Source organism: Nicotiana tabacum, chromosome 23 (genome assembly GCF_000715075.1).
Source record: "Nicotiana tabacum cultivar K326 chromosome 23, ASM71507v2, whole genome shotgun sequence".
Lineage (NCBI taxonomy): Eukaryota > Viridiplantae > Streptophyta > Magnoliopsida > Solanales > Solanaceae > Nicotiana > Nicotiana tabacum.
Genome location: NC_134102.1, coordinates 18,382,251 through 18,406,033, shown reverse-complemented (window position 1 = coordinate 18,406,033; position 23,783 = coordinate 18,382,251). Strand labels below are relative to the sequence as shown.

The 23,783-nt window shown below is 35.5% G+C and overlaps 1 protein-coding gene across 1 annotated transcript; it reads left to right on the top strand.

The window, feature by feature from the left end:
* Positions 1 to 19,144: 19,144 nt before the first annotated feature.
* On the top strand, positions 19,145 to 22,621 carry LOC107814983 (uncharacterized). Its single transcript, XM_016640482.2, has 6 exons — positions 19,145 to 19,449; positions 19,547 to 19,767; positions 20,574 to 20,793; positions 21,216 to 21,301; positions 21,748 to 21,839; positions 21,969 to 22,621. Exons 1-6 carry the CDS (start codon positions 19,366 to 19,368, stop codon positions 22,208 to 22,210), a joined length of 945 nt encoding a protein of 314 aa, XP_016495968.1. The 5' UTR covers positions 19,145 to 19,365; the 3' UTR covers positions 22,211 to 22,621.
* Positions 22,622 to 23,783: the final 1,162 nt, after the last annotated feature.

Below are 23,783 nucleotides of genomic sequence, written 5' to 3'. Positions count from 1 at the left end.
GTTTTGGAGACTTCAAGGTATATATGTCGCGTCCGCAGATCTCGGAGTTCCCTTATACTCTTTCCCATGTCCATTATCTTCTGTATTTTTCCTTGTTAGACTCTGATGTATAGAGACATTAGATCTTTCCTTCTGTAGTTTGTGATTCACGATGTTTCGGGGTTTGGGATTTGTTGTGTATTTTTGAATAGTTGGTTAAATTTATATTTTTATTTCATATTTTCGCAAAAATGTTAGGCTTACCTAGTTGTAGAGACTAGGTGCCGTCACGATGTCACACGGAGGGGAAATTGGGTCGTGACAAGTTGGTATCAGAGCTCTAGGTTTGTAGGTGTCGTGAGTCACAAGTCGGTTTATTAGAGTCTCGCGGATCGGTATGGAGACGTCTGTACTTATCTTCGGGAGGCTATGGAACTATTAGGAAATTTTCACTACTTTGATTCCTTGTCATGTGAAAATTGTTGACTTCAGAGATTCTAAATTTCTGTATTCTATTCTCTCACAGATGGTGAGAACATGTACAAACCGATCTGATGAACAGGCACCCGCGCCCCCTGTTAGAGACGCGAGAGATCGGGGCTGGGGTAGAGGCCGAGGACGTCCATGTGGTGCAGCTAGAGCACCCGCACGAGCTGCTACAGAGGAGCCCTCAGTAGCTCAAGCTGGAGGGCAGACACCTGAGATACATGTTGCTGCACCAGCCTTCCAGGAGACTCTAGCCTAGTTTTTGAGCATGTTCAACACCTTAGCTCAGGCTGGATTGATTCCACTTGCTCCTGCCACATCTCAGGCAGGGGGAGGAGCACAGACTCCCGTCGCCGATACTCCAGAGCAGCGGGTTCAGGTCGACCAGGTTCCAGAGATTGTACCAATGCAACCGATAGCTCCAGCTCAGCCCGAGGTTAGGGTAGCAGCTTTTGAGGCGGAGCAGCTCGGACTTGAGAGGTACAAGAAGTACCACCCACCTACCTTCAGCGGATTGGATACAGATGATGCTCAGGGTTTTCTGGAGGAGTGTCATTGTATTTTCCGTACTATGGGCGTAGTAGAGACGAGCGGGGTTTCTTTTACTACATTTGAGCTTAGAGGAGCAGCCTATCAGTGGTGGTGTGCTTATGAGTTGAGTAGTCCGACTGAGGCAGCTTTACTTACATGGACTCAGTTCTCGGACATATTTTTGAGAGAGTATGTCCCTTATAACCTTAGGGACTCATGGCGCACGGAGTTTGAGCAGCTGCGTCAAAGTGCTATGACTGTGTCAGACTATGCAGTTGGCTTCAGTGATTTGGCCTGACATGCACCGGCCTTAGTTACCACAGTTCGAGAGAGGGTTCGATGGTTTATTGAGGGTCTCCATCACAGCATCCGAAGTAGTATGTCCAGGGAATTGGAGATGGATATTTCTTATCAGCAGGTTATGGGTATTGCCAGGAGATTCGAGGGCATGCTTGCCCGGGATAGAGAGGAGAGGGAGGCCAAGAGGTCTCGAGAGGATGGTTATTATTCGGGAACTCGTACCCCAGCAACTCGCCATGGTAGGGGTTATGTGAGCCGCCCCGTTCATTCAGCTCTTCCAGCCTCCAGTGGTGTTCCAGCTCCTTCTAGACCCCAGGAGCCTTATTATGCACCGACAGTATCTAGTGTGCCTCCTGCACGGGGTGTTCCTAGTGGCCAGTCCAATAGAATTGGCCCGAGCTAGTCACAGCAGCCACGCCATCCCACAGCTTGTTTTGAGTGTGGCGTCACTCGTCACATGGTGAGGGATTGCCCCAGGATTAGGAGGGGTGCACCTCCACAGACTTTTCAGCCACAACGTACTCCACCGGGTCCTCAGGCTATGATTACAGCACCAGCTGCCACCCCACTTGCTCAACCAGCTCGAGGTGGAGGTCGGGGAGGTAGAGGTTGCCCTAGAGGGGGAGGCCAGGCCAGATATTATGCACTTCCTACTCGTGCAGAGGCAGTTGCTTCTGATTCTGTCATTACAGGTATTGTTCCAGTTTGTCATAGAGATGCATCGGTATTATTTGACCCAGGCTCTACATATTCTTATTTGTCCTCTTATTTTTCCCCGTATCTGGGCATATCTCGGAATTCTTTGAGTTTCCCTATTTATGTATCTACTCTTGTGGAAGATTCTCTTGTTGTGGACCGTGTGTATCGGTCGTGTTTGATTGCTCTTAGTGGTTTTGAGATCAGAGCCGATTTATTATTGCTCAGCATGGTGAACTTTGATATTATTTTGGGCATGGACTGGTTGTCGCCTCATTATGCTATTCTTGATTGTCACGCTAAAACTGTGACACTGGCTATGCCAGGTTTATTGCGATTAGAGTGGAGAGGTACCTTAGAGTATACTCCCAACAGAGTTATTTCTTTTCTTAAAGCTCAACAAATGATTGAGAAGGGGTGTGACGCGTATCTAGCTTATGTGAGAGATGTCAGCATTGATACCCCTACAGTTGAGTCAGTTCCAGTAGTGAGGGACTTTCCATATGTGTTTCCAGCTGATCTTCCAGGCATGCCGCCCGACAGAGATATTAATTTTGGCATTGATTTGTTGCCGGGCACTCAGCCCATCTCTATTCCTCCATACCGCATGGCTCCTCCTGAATTGAAGGAGTTGAAAGAGCAGTTACAAGAATTGCTTGATAAAGGCTTCATTCGGCCCAGTGTGTCACCTTAGGGTGCTCCTGTCTTATTTGTGAAGAAGAAGGATAGTTCTATGCGGATGTGTATTGATTACCGCCAGTTGAACAAAGTCACAGTGAAGAACAGGTACCCATTGCCTCGTATTGATGACTTATTTGATCAGTTACAGGGTGCCAGAGTGTTTTCCAAGATTGACTTACGTTCAGGTTATCATCAGTTGAAGATTCGGGAGCCGGATATCCCGAAGACTTCTTTCAGGACCAGATATGGTCACTATGAGTTTCTTGTCATGTCATTTGGGCTGACCAATGCCCCAGCAGCCTTTATGCATTTGATGCACAATGTGTTCCGGCCTTATCTTGATTCCTTCGTCATTATATTTATTGATGACATACTAGTATATTCCCGGTCTCGGGAAGATCATGAGCAGCACCTGAGGACCGTGCTTCAGGCTTTGAGGGAGAAGATATTGTATGCAAAATTTTCTAAGTGTGAATTCTGGCTTGATTCAGTGGCATTCTTGGGCCACATAGTGTCTTGTGATGGGATCAAGGTAGATCCGAAGAAGATTGAAGCAATGCAGAGTTGGCTCAGGCCGTCCTCAGCTACAGAGATTCGGAGTTTTCTTGGTTTGGCGGGGTATTACCGTCGCTTTGTAGAGGGATTCTCATCTATTGCAGCACCTATGACCAGGCTGACCCAGAAGGGTGCTCCGTTCAGGTGGATAGAGGAATGTGAGGAGAGCTTTCAGAAGCTCAAGACAGCTTTGACTACAGCCCCAGTATTGGAATTACCTACAGGTTCGGGGCCTTATACTGTATATTGTGATGCATCGCGGATTGATCTCGGCGCGGTGTTGATGCAGGACGCTAGGGCGATTGCCTACGCGTCCAGACAGCTGAAGGTGACCAAAAAGAACTATCATGTCCACGACCTTGAGTTAGCAGCTATCGTTCATGCCTTGAAGATATGGCGGCATTATTTGTACGGTGTTCCTTGTGAGATTTACACCGATCATCGGAGTTTGCAGCATCTGTTTAAGTAGAAAGATCTTAACTTACATCAGTGGAGGTGGTTGGAGCTGCTTAAGGATTATGATATCACTATTTTGTACCACCCTGGGAAGGCCAATGTGGTGGCCGATGCTTTGAGTCACCGGGCAGAGAGTTTGGGGAGTTTATCATATCTACCAGTAGCAGAGAGGCCATTGGCATTGGATGTTTAGGCCTTAGCCAGCCAGTTTGTGAGATTGGATATTTCTAAGTCGAGTCGAGTATTGGCTTGTGTGGTCTCTCGGTCTTCTCTTTATGATCGTATTAGGGAGCGTCAGTATGATGACCCCTATTTGCTTGTCCTAAAGGACACGGTCCATCACGGTGATGCTAAAGAGGTCACTATTAGAGATGATGGTGCATTAAGGATGCAGGGCAGGCTATGTGTTCCCAATGTAGATAGTTTGCGTGAGTTGATTCTTTAAGAGACTCACAGCTCGCGGTACTCCATTCATCTGGGTGCCGCGAAGATGTATCAAGACCTGAGGCAGCATTATTGGTGGAGGATGATGAAGAAAGACATAGTAGAGTATGTGGCTAAATGTCTAAATTTCCAGCAGGTGAAGTATGAGCATCAGCGACCGGGTGGGTTGCTTCAGAAGATAGAGATTCCGGAGTGGAAATGGGGGCGGATCACAATGGACTTCGTTGTTGGTCTCCCACGGACTCAGCGGAAGTTTGATGCAGTTTGGGTGATTGTGGATAGGTTGACCAAGTTGGCTCATTCCATTCCTGTGATGACTACCTATTCTTCCGAGCAGCTAGCTCAAATCTACATCCGTGAGATCGTCAGGCTTCATGGCGTACTGATATCTATTATCTTTGATCGGTTTATGCAGTTTACATCACGATTCTGGAGAACTGTACAGCATGAGCTGGTTACTAGGGTTGAGTTGAGCACAGCATTTCACCCTAAGACGGACGGGCAGTCCAAACGCACTATTCAGATATTAAAAGATATGCTCTGTGCGTGTGTGATAGATTTTAGGGGTGCTTGGGACCAGTTCTTGCCACTTGCGGAGTTTGCTTACAATAATAGTTATCAATCCAGCATTCAGATGGCACCGTATGAGGCTCTGTACGGTAGGCAGTGCCAGTCCCCGGTGGGTTAGTTCGAACCCGGTGAGGCCAGATTATTGGATACGGACTTGGTTCAGGATGCCTTAGAAAAAGTGAAGGTGATTCAGGATAGACTGCGCACAGCCCAGTACAGACATAAGAGTTATGCGGACCGGAAGGTTCGCGATGTGGCATTCATGGTTGGAGAGTGAGTCTTGCTCCGGGTTTCGCCTATGAAGGGCGTTATGAGGTTTGGAAAGAAGGGCAAGCTGAGCCCAAGGTTCATTGGTCCATTTGAGGTGTTGCGTCGAGCTGGAAAGGTTGTTTATGAGCTTTCCTTGCCTCCCAGTCTAGCAGGAGTTCATCCGCTATTCCATGTTTCTATGCTCCGAAAGTATTACGGCGATCCGTCCCATGTGTTGGATTTTAGCTCAGTTCAATTGGACAAGGATCTATCATATGTTGAGGAGCCAGTGGCTATTTTAGATAGGCAGGTCAGAAAGCTAAGATCAAAGAACATTGCTTCCGTGAAGGTTCATTGGAGGGGACAGCCGGTCGAGGAGGCGACTTGGGAGACCGAGCAGGATATGCGCAGCTGTTATCCTCATCTTTTCACCACTTCAAGTATGTCTCTATGCTCGTTTGAGGACGAACGATTGTTTTAAAAGGGGGGAGGATGTAACGACCCGGCCGGTAGTTTTGAGATTTAGAGCCCCAAACCCCTATTAACTGCTTTCCCCATATCTATTTCTGCTATTGTGACTTGCCGGGATGATTGGTTTTGAGTTTCAGAGTATTTTGGGACACTTAGTCCCTAAATGAGAGCTTAAGCCTTAGGATTTGGACCGTAGTCGGAACTGTATGAAGACGACTCCGGAATGGAATTATGTCGGTTCTGTTATCTTCGTTAGGTGATTTTGGGTTTAGGGGCGTGTCCGGATAGTGTTTTGGATGTCTGTAGCTCATTTAGGCTTGAAATGGTGAAAGTCGAATTTTTAGAGTTTTGGGCCGGTAGTGGAATTTTTTATATCGGGGTCGTTTTTCGATTCCGAAAGTTGGAGTAGGTCCGTAATGTTGATTATGACTTGTGCGCAAAATTTGAGGTCAATCGGACGTAATTTGGTAGGATTCGGCATCGGTTGTAGAATTTTGAAGTTTCAAGTTCTTTAAGTTTGAGTCGGAGGGTGATTCATGATTTTAGCATTGTTTGATATGATTTGAGAACTCGACTAAGTTCGTATGGTGTTATAGGATTGATTGTTAGGTTTGGTTGAGATCCCGGGGGCCTCGGGTGTGTTTCGAATGCTTAACGGAATGAAATTGGACTTAGGAAAATCTTGTGCTTTTGTTGGTTCTGTTGTAATCGCACCTGCGCAAGGCTGCCCGCAGGTGCGAGCAAATTGGCGCAGAAGCGAGAAAATGAAGGAGTGTCAGGGGTCGTTAGGGGTTTTCGCAGGTGCGCAAGGTCCGCAGAAGCGGAAGGGAATTCCGCAGGCGCGCACGCGCAAATGCGGCCCTTTCATCGCAGGTGCAAAGGCAGAGGGGGCAAGTGAATTGCGCATATGCGCATAATTTCCGCACACCCACACCCACAGGTGCGAGCCCAGGTTCCGCAGGTGCGGAAATACCTGGGCAGTGGTTAAAACCGAAGGGCTTCGTGATTTTTGTCATTTTTGACTTTGCAAACTCGGTTTAGGGCGATTTTTGAGAGCATTTTTGAGGCATTTCTTGAGGTAAGTCCCTAGTGCTTATTTTTTATCAATAATCTTGCTTTGCCATGTATTTTTCCACCTAGTTAATTAGTATTTAAGTTGAAAAATTGGAAGTTGGAGGATAGGGATTTGGAAGTTTTATTTGTGGATTTGGAGGACCATTTGGTATCGGAATTTAGTAATTTTGGTATGGTTAGTCTCGTGGTGGAATGTGCATTCCTACTATGTAACTTTTACCCAATTCCGAGACTGGACCCCACGGGAAATGTTTGAGTTAATTTCAGGATTTTTGTTAAAGTGTTGATTTCATTAATTAGATTAGTCTATTATTGTTGTATTTATGATATGTAATTACTTTTGGCTAGATTTGGGCCATTCGGAGCCGGATATTCGTGGGAAAGGCATTGTGACCGATTGATTGAGCTTGGTTCGAGGTAAGTGGCTTGCCTAACTTTGTGTGGGAAAAATCCCCTTGAGATTTGGAACTATTATGATATGTGAGCGCCGTGTACGTGAGGTGACGAGTACATACACGGGCTAGTTGTGGTAAAACCCGATTTTCTTACTGAGCAACAACATGTTTTTCTGTTATTTTGAGTTATACTATTTTAATGAGTACTAATCTATTTTCATTCTTAATTGAGTTATTCCAATATGTGTAGCTATCATGTTTAGTCTAATACAACATGTCTACATGTCTTAATTATTTATGTGAATTATGTGCAGCATGCTTAGTAAATTTTCTGCTTCTTCCCTGACTGATACTTGGTCTAAATTGTAAGAATTTCGTGATTTAGTTGTATTTCTATCATTCCGCTGCATATTTACTTTGGGACTACGGAACGGTATTTCGAGAGATCCCCATGTACTGCATATTTACTTTGAGACTATGGAACGGTATTTCGGGAGATTAATTGGCAATTAGCAATTAATTGTGAAAATCGTGGAGAAAATAAGTAATTTAATATTTAATATGCTAAATGTCAAGTAACAATTAAGACACATAATTCAAGTAGCATGTAGCAATTATTGTAGGAATTTCAGAATTTATATTTGACAAAGAATAGAAGAGAAACAATTATCATAATAATTAGTTCGTGTATTAAAATAAATTTAGGATTTTCAAATAATTATGCAAATAATTAATTTGACGACGTATAGACACTCGTCACCTCGCCTATACGTCGTTCACATGCATTTCACATAACAAGTAATTTAAGGGTTCTATTCCCTCAAGTCAAGGTTAACCACGACACTTACCTCGCTTTGCAAATTCCAATAAATTATTCGACCACAATTTTTCCTTTTGAATTTATCTCCAAAAGCATCAAATCTATTCACAAACAATTCGATATACTCAATACGAATCATAGGAATTAATTCCATATGAATTTACTAATTTTTCGGATAAAAATCCGAAATATATTTTAATATTTGACAGTGGGACCCAAGTCTCAAATCCCGAAAAAACTCGCAAAATCCGAACACCTGTTCTGCTACGAGTTCAACCATACAAAAATTATCCAATTCCGATGTCAAATTGACCTTCAAATCTTAAATTTTTATTTTTGCAGGATTTTATAAAAATCTGATTTTTCTCCCAAAATTTCACGGATTCATGATATAAATGAGCATGGAATCATAAAATATAATTAATATAGGATAGGGAACACTTATCTCAATGTTTTCCCGTGAAAATCGCCCAAGAATCGCCTTACCCGAGATCAAAATTTGGAAATGGTTGAAAATGGGACGAATCCCATTTTTCAGAACTTAAGTTGTGTTTCTCGAATTTTTACTCATCGCGATTGCGAAAATTCGTTCGCGATCGCGTAGAACACTTTTGCCCAGGTTTATTTTACTCTTCGCGATCACGAAAATGGCTTCGCGATCGCAAAGCACAATTTGCACAGGCTGCCAATTTGCTCTACGCGAACGCGAAGCATAACCGAGTAGACCTACGCGATCGCGGACAGTTTCATGCGAACGCGAAGAACAAATTTGAGTACCCCAGCTTCTGCCTCATTTCCTCTTCGCGAACACGAAACTTTGCACTTCGACCCTTCGCGAACGCGTGCCCTCGGTCGCGAACGCGAAGCACAATTGTAGCAGGCCAACTTTCCTCTTCGCGATTGCAGGAATGGCTTCGCGATCGCGAAGCATAAAACACAAGATGACAGCAGAAGCTAAAAAATCAGATTTTTCTCAAAGTTCAAATGGTCCGTAGGCTATCCGAAACTCACCCGAGCCCTCGGGGCTCCAAACCAAACTTGCCCACAAGTCTAAAAACCTCATACGAACTCGCTCGTGCGATCAAAACACCAATTTAACACTTAGAACTATGAATCAGATACCAAATCAAAGAAAATTTTTAAGAAAACTTAAAAACTTATATTTTTACAACCGGACGTCCGAATCACGTCAAATCAACTTCATTTCTCGCCAATTTCGGCAGACAAGTCATAAATATTATAGTGGACCTATACCGGGCTTCGGAACCAAAATACGGACCTGGTGTCAATAAATCCAACATCAGTAAATTCTTAAAAATCATTAAGCTTTCAAACTTTTAATTTTTCATCAAAATTCTATATCTCGGGTTAGGGACCTCGGAATTTGATTCCGGGCATACGCCCAAGTCCCAAATCACGATACGGACCTACCAAAATTGTTAAAATACTGATCCGAGTCTGTTTTCTTAAAATGTTGACCAAAGTCAACTCAGTTGAGTTTTAAAGCTCTATTTCACATTTTAATCTATTTTTCACACAAAAACTTTTCGAAAAATTATAGGACTACGCACGCAAGTCGAGGAATGATAAATAGTATTTTTTGAGGTCTTAGAATACGGAATTAATTATTAAATTTAAAGATAATACTTTGGGTCATCATAATATCCTTCAACAATATTTAGATTTTCAAGTTGTTATATGTTCTAGCTGAAACTGAAACGGAAGCTATAGAACTTATGAATTTGAAGTAATAAAATTATAAAGCTAATTGTTTTAGTTAAAGTGTGTTGATTGATAATTGAGAACTTTTATGAAGTAGTTTCTTTCTTTCTTGAGTTAGTTATACATGATCAATATTTATAATCATTTTTAGTAACTTAAAATTTTATTTTATAATTAGATATAATTATTAAATAAATTATATTCATCGAGATAGGATACACGCGCATCGCGCGTACTTTGAGACTAGTGACACTTAATAATCTATACTATACTAAAAGCACGAAGGCCGTTAGCGAAATATCATTCGCCTGTTTTATCCCTTAAAATATGATTTTACATCGGATAATATTGTCATTTAGCCTTTCTCCAAATATTTAGGACATTAAAATCAAATAAAATTTAGTTTATTAAATTTTTCCTTATTTACATTAGGTTTAGGCCTTTAAAATCAATTTAAAAAAATTCTTATTCTAACAAAAAGAGAAATGGAGAACTTAAAAAACTTACCTAACGTTAATTAGGTAAACATGGAAACTTGGACGATTCTAATTTATTGCAACATAAATAACGACAAAAGTGAATAGAGTTTCTTTAATTAACTATCAATCTAACAATTTATGAAGATTAAAGTGGCCGATCTCTTATTTAATTTAAATAAGGTTAAATTGGTTCTCTAATATCGGTAAAGCAATATCTTCCCATTGCAAATAACAATAGTAAAACATGTACAAGTTTAGGCTAAAATAATATATATAGGTTTTTAAAATTATATACCACTCACTTTAAATATGATTTTAAACATCCATTGTTTTGATTAAATTACTGTTGTTCTTCTTTAGTTTTATCATATTTCTTAATTTCTATAGTTTTATTATATTTCTTAATTCATGGGAATTGAATATTATAAGTTATTCTATAGATTATTGTCAATGTTTGTCCGTTATTTTGTACATATTTCTTTGATGTCACAAAAAGATGGTTGTTGCTATGAAAGAACGTCCGATCAAGTGTCATAAAATTTTGATTTTGGTAGCAAAAGATACGACCATCCAAATCAGTTTGTATGTTACACTCACGGGTAATTTTCAAAATTTTCATTTATCTTTTTGTATTCTTAGAAGGAGTGAACTTATTCTACTTATGTTCTGCTTTTAACTTAACATTAGTTTTAAGAGTAATTTTCTTCTCATTTGGAAAGGTGAAACTAGAATCTCAATGTCATAAGTTTACTCTTTTGGGAATGGCAGATAGAATTGATAAAAAATTTAAAAAAATTGAAAAATTGATATTTGCATATTTCTTTGTAAAAGTCTAGGTAAGGATTGTTCAGTCAATGTGTTTCTATTTTGATTTTCTTAAAAATTTATTTATATTTGGTTTAGACCAAATCTAAAGTCAGTGGGCAAATAAGATTAAATTGTCATTACAATTAGTTTTCTTTGTATTTTTTGATTTGTTTATACATGTATGTTTATTTATTTATTTTTTACAATAATTTGTTTAGGTTTTTATTATTTAATTTATAATTTGTCTAAGTTTAGTTTAGAATGAATACCAAAATCATTGTGGAGTCCAAACCTTGTTGTCATTATGAAATTCATTAACTTTAATTTGTTAAAATTAAAATAACCATGTATTATATTGAAACCGACAGAGAAAACTTTAAATAACAATAAATGATATGAGAAAAGAGAAATATATAAAAAGAGATACAATAATATGATTTGGTCACCTGATCTATATATGAGCAATTCACTAAAGAAAATAGTACACAAACCTTTTCCTCCGAAAAAGGAATAGCCAAATAAGGAATAGATTTATATTTTTCTTTTAAGAAAAGTAACAAGATAATTGTGGCAAATATTTTTCCCATGCTTCAAAGAAAAATTAAAACTCAAATATGATAAATTAAGTGAGATACAACAACATAACATATCATTATTTTATATAATAATATAATATATATATATATATATATATATATATATATATATATATATATATATATATATATATATAGTTTTTTTTATATAATTATAGTTACTACTAAATAACTAACTCATTTCGTCTGTGAAAATTTAGAAAACATTCAATTACTTTGAATTTATCTTGTGATAATGTAAAAGTATTTATTTTTTATTCAAAATATTATTGCATATATCTCAACATCAATTGTTATTTCACATAATTTATTCTTATTCTATATTCTTTACGACTTTTGATAATAGACGCAAAACACACGTGCACCACACATATATTGAGAGTAGTTATATTAAAATAAGCAAACACATATAAAAATAATAGCTATGTATGTAGTATAAGAGCACTAAAATAAAAGCACACTCATAATACCGTCTATTTATAAGAAAATACGTAGGACAAAGTTTCTTGCCTTATTGAATAATTAGATAAATAGGATATAATTATTGAATAATTAGATAAATAGGATACAATAATTATTATTATTTTAACATTTTATGACATTTTTCTTTAACTTTCTTTTATAATAACTCAAACATATATAATTTTCTATTTAAATTTTATGTATTTTTTAAAAAAAAACTATACTCATTAACACGTGATACACGCGCAACGCGCGTACCCTAAAGATATGGTTTTTACTAGGATCTAAAGGAGAGTATCGGTACTGGATGCCGCTAACTTTTGATACGTAATTATAAACCATTAAACAGAATACTTCTTCATTCTAATAAGATATTTCAAATTCGAGCTTTAAGCATAGATGCGTTTTCGATAAAAACAAAAGAGGAATTTTCAGAAACCACTAATGTTTTGTGGCTATTAATTTTTATAGCTACCATATACATAATTACTTCCTATAGCTACTATTCAGTTGTTACAGTAGTGTATTTGTGCGGTTGTTTTCATGAATACATCAGCAGAAAGCGCCTAAAATCAGGGCAGTCCAGCTGTACGCGCATTTATTCACATGTATTTGCACCATGTATTCATGAATACAGTAACGACAATCACCTTAAAAATAGGTATGTCCAATTGTCTAATAACGGAAATAATATCAATTAGCATGATACACTCCTAATATAACTCAACAAAATCAATTGTTACATGCCTCATTATTAATCCAATTAATTAGAATGATTTTTTTTAGTTGTATTTAACTTTAGTATTTAGTGTATTTCAATATTCTTTTAACTGTTGCATTTATTTGATTCAATGTTTGTATTTAATGTATTTGCTAATTTTATATTCAGTGTATTCAAATAAATTTGTATTAGCAACATTTTAGTTATTACTGTTATTACATGTTATAACTGTTGTATTCAATATATTTCATTGGTTGTATTCACTGTATTTCTATTTGTATTTAGTATATTTTATTGTATTTCACTATTTATATTATGTTCTATTTTAATGTTTGTATTCAGTGTATTTCAATGTATATCTTGTATTTATGCATGAATACATGTGTATTCAGCTGTATTAAAAAAATACAAACCTTCGAAATACATAAATACATGCAAAAAATAATGTATTTATACAAAAATACAATATATTTGAGTGAATTTGTACATAATACAATGTGTTTGTATCATTGTATATGATTAAATAGCAAAGAAGGGAAGAAAGTTCGTCGGATATGACGTTTTTCGGCCAAGCAAAATATTGTATACATTGTATTAAAACTAAAAATGGAGACGAACAAAAACTCTGGCCCTCAAATCTTCTCCGGCGTAAAAGATATTGCAGTATCCGTGTAGAGGAATCCATTGCAATATCCGGCGTAGAGAAAGCCACAGTCTCTTTCTTTCTAATATTACAGTACAAATCCATTACAAATATCCGGCGTAGAAACTAAGCAGTACAAATCCATTGCAATATCGGGCATATAAACTAAGCATGTATTCTGCTCGAACAGAGAGAAGAAAGAGAGGGAGAAAGAAGAAAAAATTTGTTTGGATTTTGAGAGAGATTCGTGTAAGGGAGAGAGAGGAAGAAAAAAAAATATGAGAGAGAATCTTGTGTTAATTGAAAAAAAAAGAGGAAAAACATAAATAACATATTTCATGCCTCAATGGTAGTATATACAATAAATATCTATTTTATTATAAAATATAAAAGGTCGTTATAGAAAATAATATTTTAAAATAATTTTGGTTTATAATAAATAGGGTGTATACCTTTGTTATACAAGGTAAAATTTTCCAAAAAAAAAAAACGCTTTATTTTCAAAATGCAACTTTTTCATACAAGCTCAAATTAATCGGACCCCAAAGTAAATATCAAACGATGGATTGCGGGAAACGAAAACAAGATACGTGACAATTATTTTAACAAAATGTTAACATGAATATAACAAGATACGACGTATTTTATTTAATGTTCTTCTCACTTCTCAGATAAAGAACCAAACTTCTGCAGTGGTCCTCTTAACGGACCACATAAATTAAATATGTAAGGAAAAACGTGTTATACAAACCGGATAAGATCCTAGTCCGTGCCAAGTCAGTTTATTCGTTCATTTTTGGTACATCTAAATCTCATGTTATATAAAGCACAAATATTTAATAAAAGTAAAAATAATTGGCAGACCGTACGGTCCCCAATTCAAATTGTCTCAACGTTAAAAAGATAGTATGGTGTACTAAGCTTTCGCTATGCGCAAAGTTTAGGAAAGGGCCGGACTATAAGGATTTATTTGTACACACTCTTACCCTGCATTTCTACAAGAGGTTGTTTTCACGACTTGAACTTGTAACCTCCTGGTCACATGTCAACAATTTTACCAGTTACGTCAAGACTCTCCTTCCGATTCCGATACTGAAAGGAGAGCCTTATATTAATAATCACACTTATATTAGTCAAGTTGGCAGCCAATCTATAACTCATTAGCGTCAATGTTATAATGTTTCCAAAGTTATGAATATTTGCTTAAAAGTTTTGAGGTCACTAGTGATGCATCATTTTCCTCGCCGTTTGGACGATATTTCATTGAAGTTGAAAATAAAATTTGAAGTTAAAAGTGAAACATAATATTTTGATAGTAGTTATTTTATGACATGAACTTCGTCTAAAAAAATAATAATAAACAAAATTTTGTGATTGAAAATTATTATTTCACTTAAAATAAGGCCCATTCAATATAACACTATTCTTTAGTGAAAATTATTTACGCTTCCAATTTTACTTTAAAAATCAAATTTCCCTCAATTTTGAACAATAGACGTTGGTGAAATAAGTAGTCTTTAATATGAAACGTTAAAACCCTCTTTACGTCATAAAACTCAGAATAGTCGGACCCTCTTAAATCCGGCGCTGAATAGTTATAAAAAAAAAGTACTCTGTTCTCATTTACTTGATATGTTTCACTTCTCAATAGTATTGATTAATCTTTAAAACTAAATTAATTAGATAAGATTAATTTAATATTTAAAAATTTAAATTTTGATATTCGAAAAATATACAAAAGTACTATAATTTGTAAATCTTCTGATTGTTACACAATATAATATTATAGCACGAGATCATTAGTTTAATTCTTCTTTTCTTTTTTGTCAGCCTTCAGTTTCTTATTCGCGTTTACAGTTTTAAAATTTCTAACCTGTTTGGCCAAGTTTTTTTTAGGCAAACTTTAGTTAAAAATATTTTTTTTCTCTAAAATTAAGGTGTTTGACGAAGCTTTTGGAAAGAAAAAAAGTGTTTTTAAGGAGAAGCAGAAATAATTTTTGAGAAGCAGAAAAAAATAGATTTTCTTCAAAAATGTTTTTGAGAAAAATACACTTAGAATCACTTTTAAAAAGCTTGGCCAAACACTAATTGTTACTCAGAAGTACTTTTCAAACTAAATAACCAAACACAAAGTGTTTCTCACCATGAAAAACACTTTTAAGAAAAACACTTCTCAAAATAACCTGATTTTAAAAGCATATTCAGTCTTTTCTTTCCGTAGGATGAGATCATGGACTGATTAAAATATATTAGGTTAGTTCTAAACTTCTACTCTAATATATATTTGCTTTTATTATTTTATATTTTGTGAATATAAGATATGCACCTTTTGATTGTTTATTTTAAATGAAAGTTTCTTCAAGAAAACTTGAGTCAAGTAGGTTCAAGAGCCACTTTTAACTAATGGATGTTATATGTGTGTACTATATTAAGTTCTTTCGGCTTTTTTATGTGTTTAACTTTTTATATTTTAATTCTTTTTTGTGAAAGTTCTGGTTCCGTTACTACTTTCGTGCCACAAATTTTGACACAAGTCGTATAAATCCTAAAAGAAATATTAAGTTGTTGGATAATATTTGAACATGGATGAGTCTTTAATCTTAAAACTTCAAAGTCAATAGTTAGGCACTTAGGCTAAACGTTAGAGGCATATTCTTTCAAAGGAAGTGTCTTAATTGAAATTGTTTTTCATGTGTTATGGAGTGTAGTCTAAATTAAGGACCATAATTACTCTCGCGCATTACCTTTCAGCCTATAAATACTTATTCTCACTCGATATTTATAATTAATTTAATAATTAAATATTAAAATGAGAATATGTATCACTATTAATTATGATTAAGTGATAAAAGTGCATGTGAAAGACACATATCTTATATCTATTAATTTATTATAAATATTGAGTGCAAATAAATTTTTATCCTTAAAAAACAGAAAGAATAGGAAGAAACTAGAGAATTATTTGCTGCAATTATTCAATCAGTTTGCTTGGTTTTTGACAAGACTCCGAGAATAGAAAGAAGTCTAAAAAGAAAAAGGACTCTCCTTTTAACTTTCATTTAGAAAAAGAGATTAATTTCAATTATTTGGTAGCACATATTAACGAAGAAAATAAAAAATTAAGATAAAAAAACATGTATACGCATATTAGGCATTTATCCTGGTTAGATAACGCTTCATCTATGTTTCGTGGTTAACAACACACGACATTATTAAAAGATCCATTCAAATTTCCCAACTATTGTTGCTGAAATACTACATAGAATAAAATCTGTATAGATTAAAAACAAGAAATTTAAAATTATTTAACTAAGCAATCATAATAGACTACGTTCTCTCTCTGTGAGGGAGTTTTTCTTAATTGATTTTTGATAATTTTACTTAAATAATTAATTATTTGATGGGAGTGACTTTTTAGGCAATGTTTTAATAGAAAATATTGAGACTCATTGGACTCGCCAAAAAGTCCTTAAATGCTCTGAAGTCTGAACCAACCAAGGGGGAAGAATATTGTTTTCTGAGATATTGAAAGAATATGTTTATAACTTATGAATTATGATCTAAATTAAATCATAAATATTGAGTGAAAATAAATTATCATATTAAGAATAAAATAAAAAAATTAAAATTTAATTATTGTTAAATAAATAAATATGATATTATTTTCGGTACAAACTAAAAATAGTATCACTCATAAAAAGATTTTCTACTTTCTGTTAAAGAGACCCTTTTTCTGCTAAATTTGAAAAGTTCCCAAAAGCAAATGAAATTAACCAGAAACAAACAAAACAAAAAGTACAAAACAATACTTTCAATAGTGAATGTTTGAAACAGACATGTACTGATTAATGTTAAATCTTCCGAACTCTTGTAAGCTTATTACATTTGTGACCAAGCACGTAAATTTAATTACACAAAATTAACAAAAAATCAAAGAAAACAATTGGGTTATTTTTTAGTACTATGTATATATAAATATTTCATGTTATTCCTTTTCCAAACTCAGAAGTTTCTTTATGAAGAAATTCGACCCCTTTAAATCCATACATAGTTTAAGTTATTACATATTAACGGTGTAAAAAATATTTATATAGTTATGTAACTTATTAGATAATTACATATAAACTTCTTGATAAATATTGACGAATAATTTAATAAAAATGATACTTCTTTTGTCGCAATTTATGTGATTGTGTTTGAATATGCACAAAGTTTATGAAATAAAGGAAGGTTTTTGAAATTTATGGTCTAAAATAAAATATAAAAATTTATGTGGCTAGAAATCATTTCATTAAGGGTAAAAAGAAAAATTAAAAGTTGAATTGTTAATAAATATAAAAAGGTGTCATTTTCTTTTTTGCGACTGATTAAAAAGAAAAGAGTGCAGAACGGTACACGAAGCATATTGCGTTCACGCATGGTCTAAGGAGGGGAGGCACCACAAGTGATGTGATGTAGACAACCTACTCTGATGCATGTACTATTGGCTGATTCTACGGCTCGAACTAGTAACCAACTTTACCATTGCTCCAAGACTCTCCTTCTGACTAAAAAGAAAAGAATGTCACACAATTGAAACTGATGCAATAACTAACTTATTACCAATTATAATTTACTAACAATACAAAAGAAAGATTTAAAGGTAACACAAAGACAACTTTATCATTATTCCAAGGTTTCTCTGGACTAAAAAAAGAATGTCACATAATTGGTACATCGGCAGTAACTAACCTATCACAAATTAAAATTTACTAACAATACAAAAGAATATTTAAAATGTGTGTAACTTAAATCAGAAACCATGGAATTCAGTTGAAAATGTGTAAAAAAGGATTATCTATACCACCCTTATTTCCGTAGTTTTTTTCGCGCCACACAATTGTCTTCCCAAAAGTCCAAACCTTTTCTCACTATGTGGGTCGGTTTTATTTTACATTGAAAATCAATGAAAAGTCTCTGGTTTTTCTTGGGTTGAGTAATCTTGAAGATTAGTTGAATGAAAACTATATTTTGGGATTGAAATTCTCTTGGGACTTTGTCATTTGTGGTATTCTTTTTAGTTTGTGTGTTTTGACTGTGGCAATCAATTTCGCCGGAATCATCGGTTTCCGATGTCCGGAATAAAAAATGACGAATAAAGATCAAAACTTTCATATATTTTTCTTTATTTTCCTTGGACACTTTTTAAGTTTGACCTAAAAAATTATATTCTCACTTATAGGTCACGGGTTCAAACCGTAAAAACAGTCACTAATGCTTGTATTAGGACAAGTCTATAAATTTCTTGCGTGCGTGGCCCTTCTTCGGACCCTGTGTGAACGCGTGATACTTTGTAAACTGCTATTTTGAGTAAAATAAATTTTTTTGTCATGATTTTTTATATGCCTTTTGCGGAGTTTGAATTATTAATTATCGTAATTTATAGAACTTTTTTTATAGTTTCTATATATGTAAATTTTATTTCAAAAATTTAAAGTTATGTTCAAATTCACGGTCAAAGTTAATTTATTTGACTCTATATATCTGCAAACTATCAGATAAATTGAGACCGAGGGAGTAGTATATTTTTATATTTGAAAATAATTTAATTTATACTTTTTATTTTATTTTTAGTTACATAATTTAGCGTCATGCAAATTTTTGTGCTCGATTAAATACAATAACATAAATTGAGAACACAGATTAATAAATAAATTACTAACAATAATAATAATAATAATAATAATAATAATAATAATAACAACAACAACAAATACGTTGTAATCCTACAAGTGGGGTTTGCGTTGTGTACACAATCTTACCCTTATCTTGAGAAGATAGATAGATTATTTTCGATAAATGTTCAGCTCTCAGTAAAAATAAAAATAAAAAAGCATTAACAACAAGTTATTTATTTATTTATTAAATAACTAAATAACTAGTTATTTAATAAATAAATAACTAGTTGTCCACAAACTTCAAAAATGGAGTTCCTGTATATAGACCGACCGGTTAATATTCTTTCCTCATAATCACACATATAAAGGAGAAGGAATAGAATTTAGAATCCCGTTTTTATCTCTTCCATTGCTTTCTCTTTCCTCTGTTTTTATACATCATTTGTTTTAATTTTGTTCTTTGGAGTTTGGAGAGAGAAAAATTAAAAACTGTTTTCCTTATTTCCTTTTCTCTTTTTCTCTCCCTCTGTGTAATTTGTTTCTTTTTCATTCACATAATTTTTATATTACCATGGATAAAAGCTCAATGCAATCAAATCTTGATTGTTTCCTTAATTCCACAACCCCATTTGTCCTATCCCAGTTTCTTGCCAAGGTTTGTATATTTTATCTTCTTTTTTTTGCTGCCAAATTTATATGTGTAAATTTTTGTTTAAATGATTCTTTTTATGTGTGTGTGTGTGTGTGTGCAGAGTGAGATAAGAAACCTTAATAGGTTATGGCATCCATGGGAAAGAGAAAAGGTGGAATATTTCAAGTTGGCTGATCTTTGGAATTGTTATGATGAATGGAGTGCTTATGGTGCTGGAATTCCTATTAGATTGGATACTGGGGAAACTTTGGTTCAATATTATGTCCCTTATCTTTCAGCTATTCAAATCTTTACCAGCACTTCACCTGCTAACTTTTTGAGGTATACATTCTTGATATTTCAGTTTGATCATAGCACTATAGTTATTTTGGGGGTTGGGGTTGGGGTGGGGTTACTTGCTTTTCGAATAAAAGGGGCAGTCCGATGTATTAAGCTTTGCTATGTGCGAGGTCCGGGGAAGTGCCGGACCACAAGGTTCTATTGTAAGAAGACTGTTACCATGGCTCGAACCCGTGACCTCCTAGTCACATGGCAACAACTTTACCAATTACACCAATACTCCCCTTCTTGCTTTTCAAATGTATTTATTGTATTTCAAATGGTAAAGTTTAATGCTTATGCACAAGGTTGAGCTGGTCAAAATTTGTAAAAGTGATGTCTTGCAATTTGTTGAAGTTAAACTAGTTTTAGAATTGTTATTTATTTTGGTGATCATGTATTTTCTTGAAGTTTAGTCCTTCATATGATGCTTATGCACCAAGGTTGAACTGGTCAAAATTTGTAAAGGTGGTTTCTTGCCTTTTGTTGAAGTTAAACTGGTTTTAGAATTCTTGTTTATTTTTGGTGATCATGTGTTTTCTTAAGTATAGTCCTTCATATGATGCTTATACACCAGGTTGAACTGGTCAAAATTTTGTAAAAGGTGGTTTATTGCCTTGTATTGAAGTTAAACTGGTATTTTGAAATTGTTGTTTATTTTGGTAATCATGTGTTAGAGAAAGCACACTTTTCTTTACTTAAATTATATTATGTCTCAATATCATGATAATAGTTTGTTGATTGCTTAGTAAACCTAAGGTCAATAATGGTTGTGGTGAAGAGTTATGATACTACTGTTTGTTTTTTAGGGAGGAGGCCGAATCTGTTTGTGAGGCAAGGGATTCTTTCAGCGATTCATTAAGTGACGAGAGTGAGAGCGAAAAGTTGTCGAGGTGGGATGGATGTTCTTCTGAGGAAGGTGCAGTTGAACAAGATAGCTTAAGTAGAACGAACGATAGATTGGGCTATCTTTACTTTCAGTATTTTGAGAGATGTACTCCATATGGAAGAGTTCCTCTAATGGATAAGGTATTTCCCTCTTTCCAAATCATGTCATATTATGCAATAAGGAAAGATGTAAATAGAAGTATGTAGCTTTACCATGTTAGTTTTAGTTGCTTTTCTTCTGCTTCTTACGATCTGCTAGTAATCCAGGATTTATGCTATTGATCAATGCTTTCGGCAACTATGTGGTAGAATTAGATAAGTTTAGTTGTAGTTCGTCATGTCATCTATTCCAGTTTCTTCTCTTAGCTATTACAGTCGGGTAATAAAAGATAGGAGTGAAATAGATTATTTTTTAAGATTTCCGTCCATCTTTGTTTATGCGATTATGATTTGATTAGAAGCCTATGCTCTCTCTTTAGATTTATGTTATGCAACTTTATGATGATAGAGTATTAATTCCATGTAAAATGTGTGAATCTAAAACCAGCTCATGTTGCTTTCAGATTAATGGATTGGCTGAAAGATACCCTGGATTAATGTCGTTGAGAAGTGTAGATCTTTCGCCTGCTAGTTGGATGGCTGTTGCTTGGTATAGCACCTTTTAGTCTTTGTCTCAGTCCTGTTTCTATGAAATGGAAGATGTTGTTTATGTATACGATTATATCAAATTCAAGTTGATAAAGGGTTGCCTGGTGACAAGGCTCCTGCGTTCATGCAGTGTCCGGGAATGACCGCACCTCAAAGGGTGTGATGTAGACAGCCTACCTTAATGCAAGGATTGGTGGATGTCTCCACGGCTCGAACTCGTGACCATAAGTCATCAATTTCAAGATGATATAAAATAAAATCTAATTCTTATCCTCTATTAGTGGTCAAGAAGATCTTTTCCTGTAACAAATTCTATATGATACCATGTCATTGATGCTTTATCCTCTTATTATTGCTAACTAGCTTCTTTCTTTGCAAACATCAAATAATGGAAAAATGAATAAAGGAATGATTGGGTCACTAACTTTATTGAGCCGCAAAATGCAGGTACCCGATATATCACATTCCCATGGGAAGAACTATTAAGGACTTGTCGACGTGCTTTCTTACTTTCCACACCCTTTCATCTTCTTTTCAAGGTATTATTCCCTGTGTCCTTTGAACAACTAAAATCACCGTTGCTTATATTCCCTTCAAGCTTTATTCTTTAGTTTTTGCTGGTGACTATACAGAATATTCTTACTCCATAATCATTCATCTTTGTCCAGATATGGACCTTGAAGATGACATGGAGAATAGTAGTAGGAAAAGAAAGGAAGGAGAAAAGATCCCCCTCCCACCTTTCGGTTTGGCCACTTACAAGATGCAGGGCGACGTGTGGGTATCAGATAGAAGTGGAAGGGACCAAGAGAGACTGGTGTCACTTTTTAGCGTGGCTGATTCGTGGCTAAAGCAGTTGGGGGTCCAACACCACGACTTTAACTACTTCATGAGTATTCGTCGTGGTTGAAAAAACTTGAATGATGAAAATCGTCTTTGCACACTAACAAATGGAAGTGACTATCTGCAGTCCCGTTCTCCTTTGGCCTCTTTGAATTGTTGATGCATCTTTGTAAAGGCATTTGGCTTTTATGTAGTTCCTTGCTTTTCGCGAGCTATAGGATTGCAGTGATGCAATCTTTAAGCTCGCGACTTCTGTGACTACTTTTGTATAGGAATGAGCCTAGCTTTTAAGCGATAAAAACATGAGGTGGAGCTAGCGATAAGCTGGAGGGCTGTGGATTATTAGATGTCAATGAAGTCCTTACTCTTTGAGTGCAGTTCTTGCACTCTCCTTTGATACTTTAGACCCTTCATTTGCTTAGTAAATCTTGTGTTTGCTTTGTAAATTCTAATGCTATATATGTCTCTGATCTTTGTATAGGTCATCCCATTGTAAGTGGAGAAGGAACTAATCTATTGATTGCTAAACAGATAAATGGCAAGAAAAAATACTACCATGGAAACTAGGATTCAAATTCCGAATTCCAATGGAGACAAAAGGACAGCATGGTGCACAAGGCATCCTGCGTTCACGTAGGGTCATGGGAAGAGTCACACTCCAAGACGTGTGATATAGACTTCCTATCGTTTTCACGGCTCGAACCCGTAACCTATATAGGTCACATGGAGACAACTTTACCATTGCTCCAAAGCTCCCCTTCTAAATTCTAACGGAGACAAAAAATTCGGGACAAATTCACAAATAGCCACTTTTCTGCCCTTGTAATTTAAAAATAGCCACTCCCCGGAGTTTCAAATTCTATAATGTCAAGGAGTTTCACTTGTGGAATTTGAATATTTAGGACAATGGCTATTATTCTAAGATAGGGCCAAAAAGCGGCTAGTGAGTGCTCTTTCTGCCAAAAAATGTTATCTGTATTTGTGGGAAGTACCAGGTTTCAATAGAATAGGTGAGATACGCGAGATACGCGCAAGTTGGTCCGAACGCCACCGTTATAAATATATATAAATATAATACTAGTAAAAAAGGGGCAAGAGAAGATATTGGCGTTCACATTCAATGTCATGTTCGGCAGTGGACGAGATTAAATGAATAGTCACTGATATTTGCATTAGAGTAGACTGCCTACATCATACCCCTTGGGGCGTGACTTTTCTCTGAACCCTCCGTGAACGCAAGATGCTTTGTGCACTGGCCTCCCTGAAAAAGTCTAAAACCTGACGTGAGGTTGAATGAGTTAGTTGCATATATCATTTGTGGAACAACCTCTAAATTGTGTTGGCCTATTTTTATAAATTGCAAACAAAATTCAAGTTTTTCTGCGTAAAGGTATGGTTTTTCTTTTATTGAGTAAAGTAGCAAAATGCAAGTTACGTACTTTGTGGAGTTACACAAAGTATCTTTACTCCAACCGAACCCATCCATAAATATAAAGGGGTAAAGTTGCTTAGCCCCAATAAGAAAATTTTAATAAAATTACAGTTTTATCTGTGTGAATTGAAATCAAATTGTGGAGATTGCTTATAATTTTGAAAACGATAAATTTATTCATGTTATAAATAGAATTGTATTTAAGGTG

What these genes read in the sequence shown, in the direction of transcription:
- LOC107814983 (XM_016640482.2), top strand. Translation starts at nt 19,366, where the DNA reads ATGGATAAAAGCTCAATGCAATCAAATCTTGATTGTTTCCTTAATTCC. An exon ending in AGTTGGATGGCTGTTGCTTG is followed by an intron (nt 21,302 to 21,747) that starts GTATAGCACCTT and finishes CGCAAAATGCAG; the next exon opens with GTACCCGATATATCACATTC. An exon ending in CCTTTCATCTTCTTTTCAAG is followed by an intron (nt 21,840 to 21,968) that starts GTATTATTCCCT and finishes ATCTTTGTCCAG; the next exon opens with ATATGGACCTTGAAGATGAC.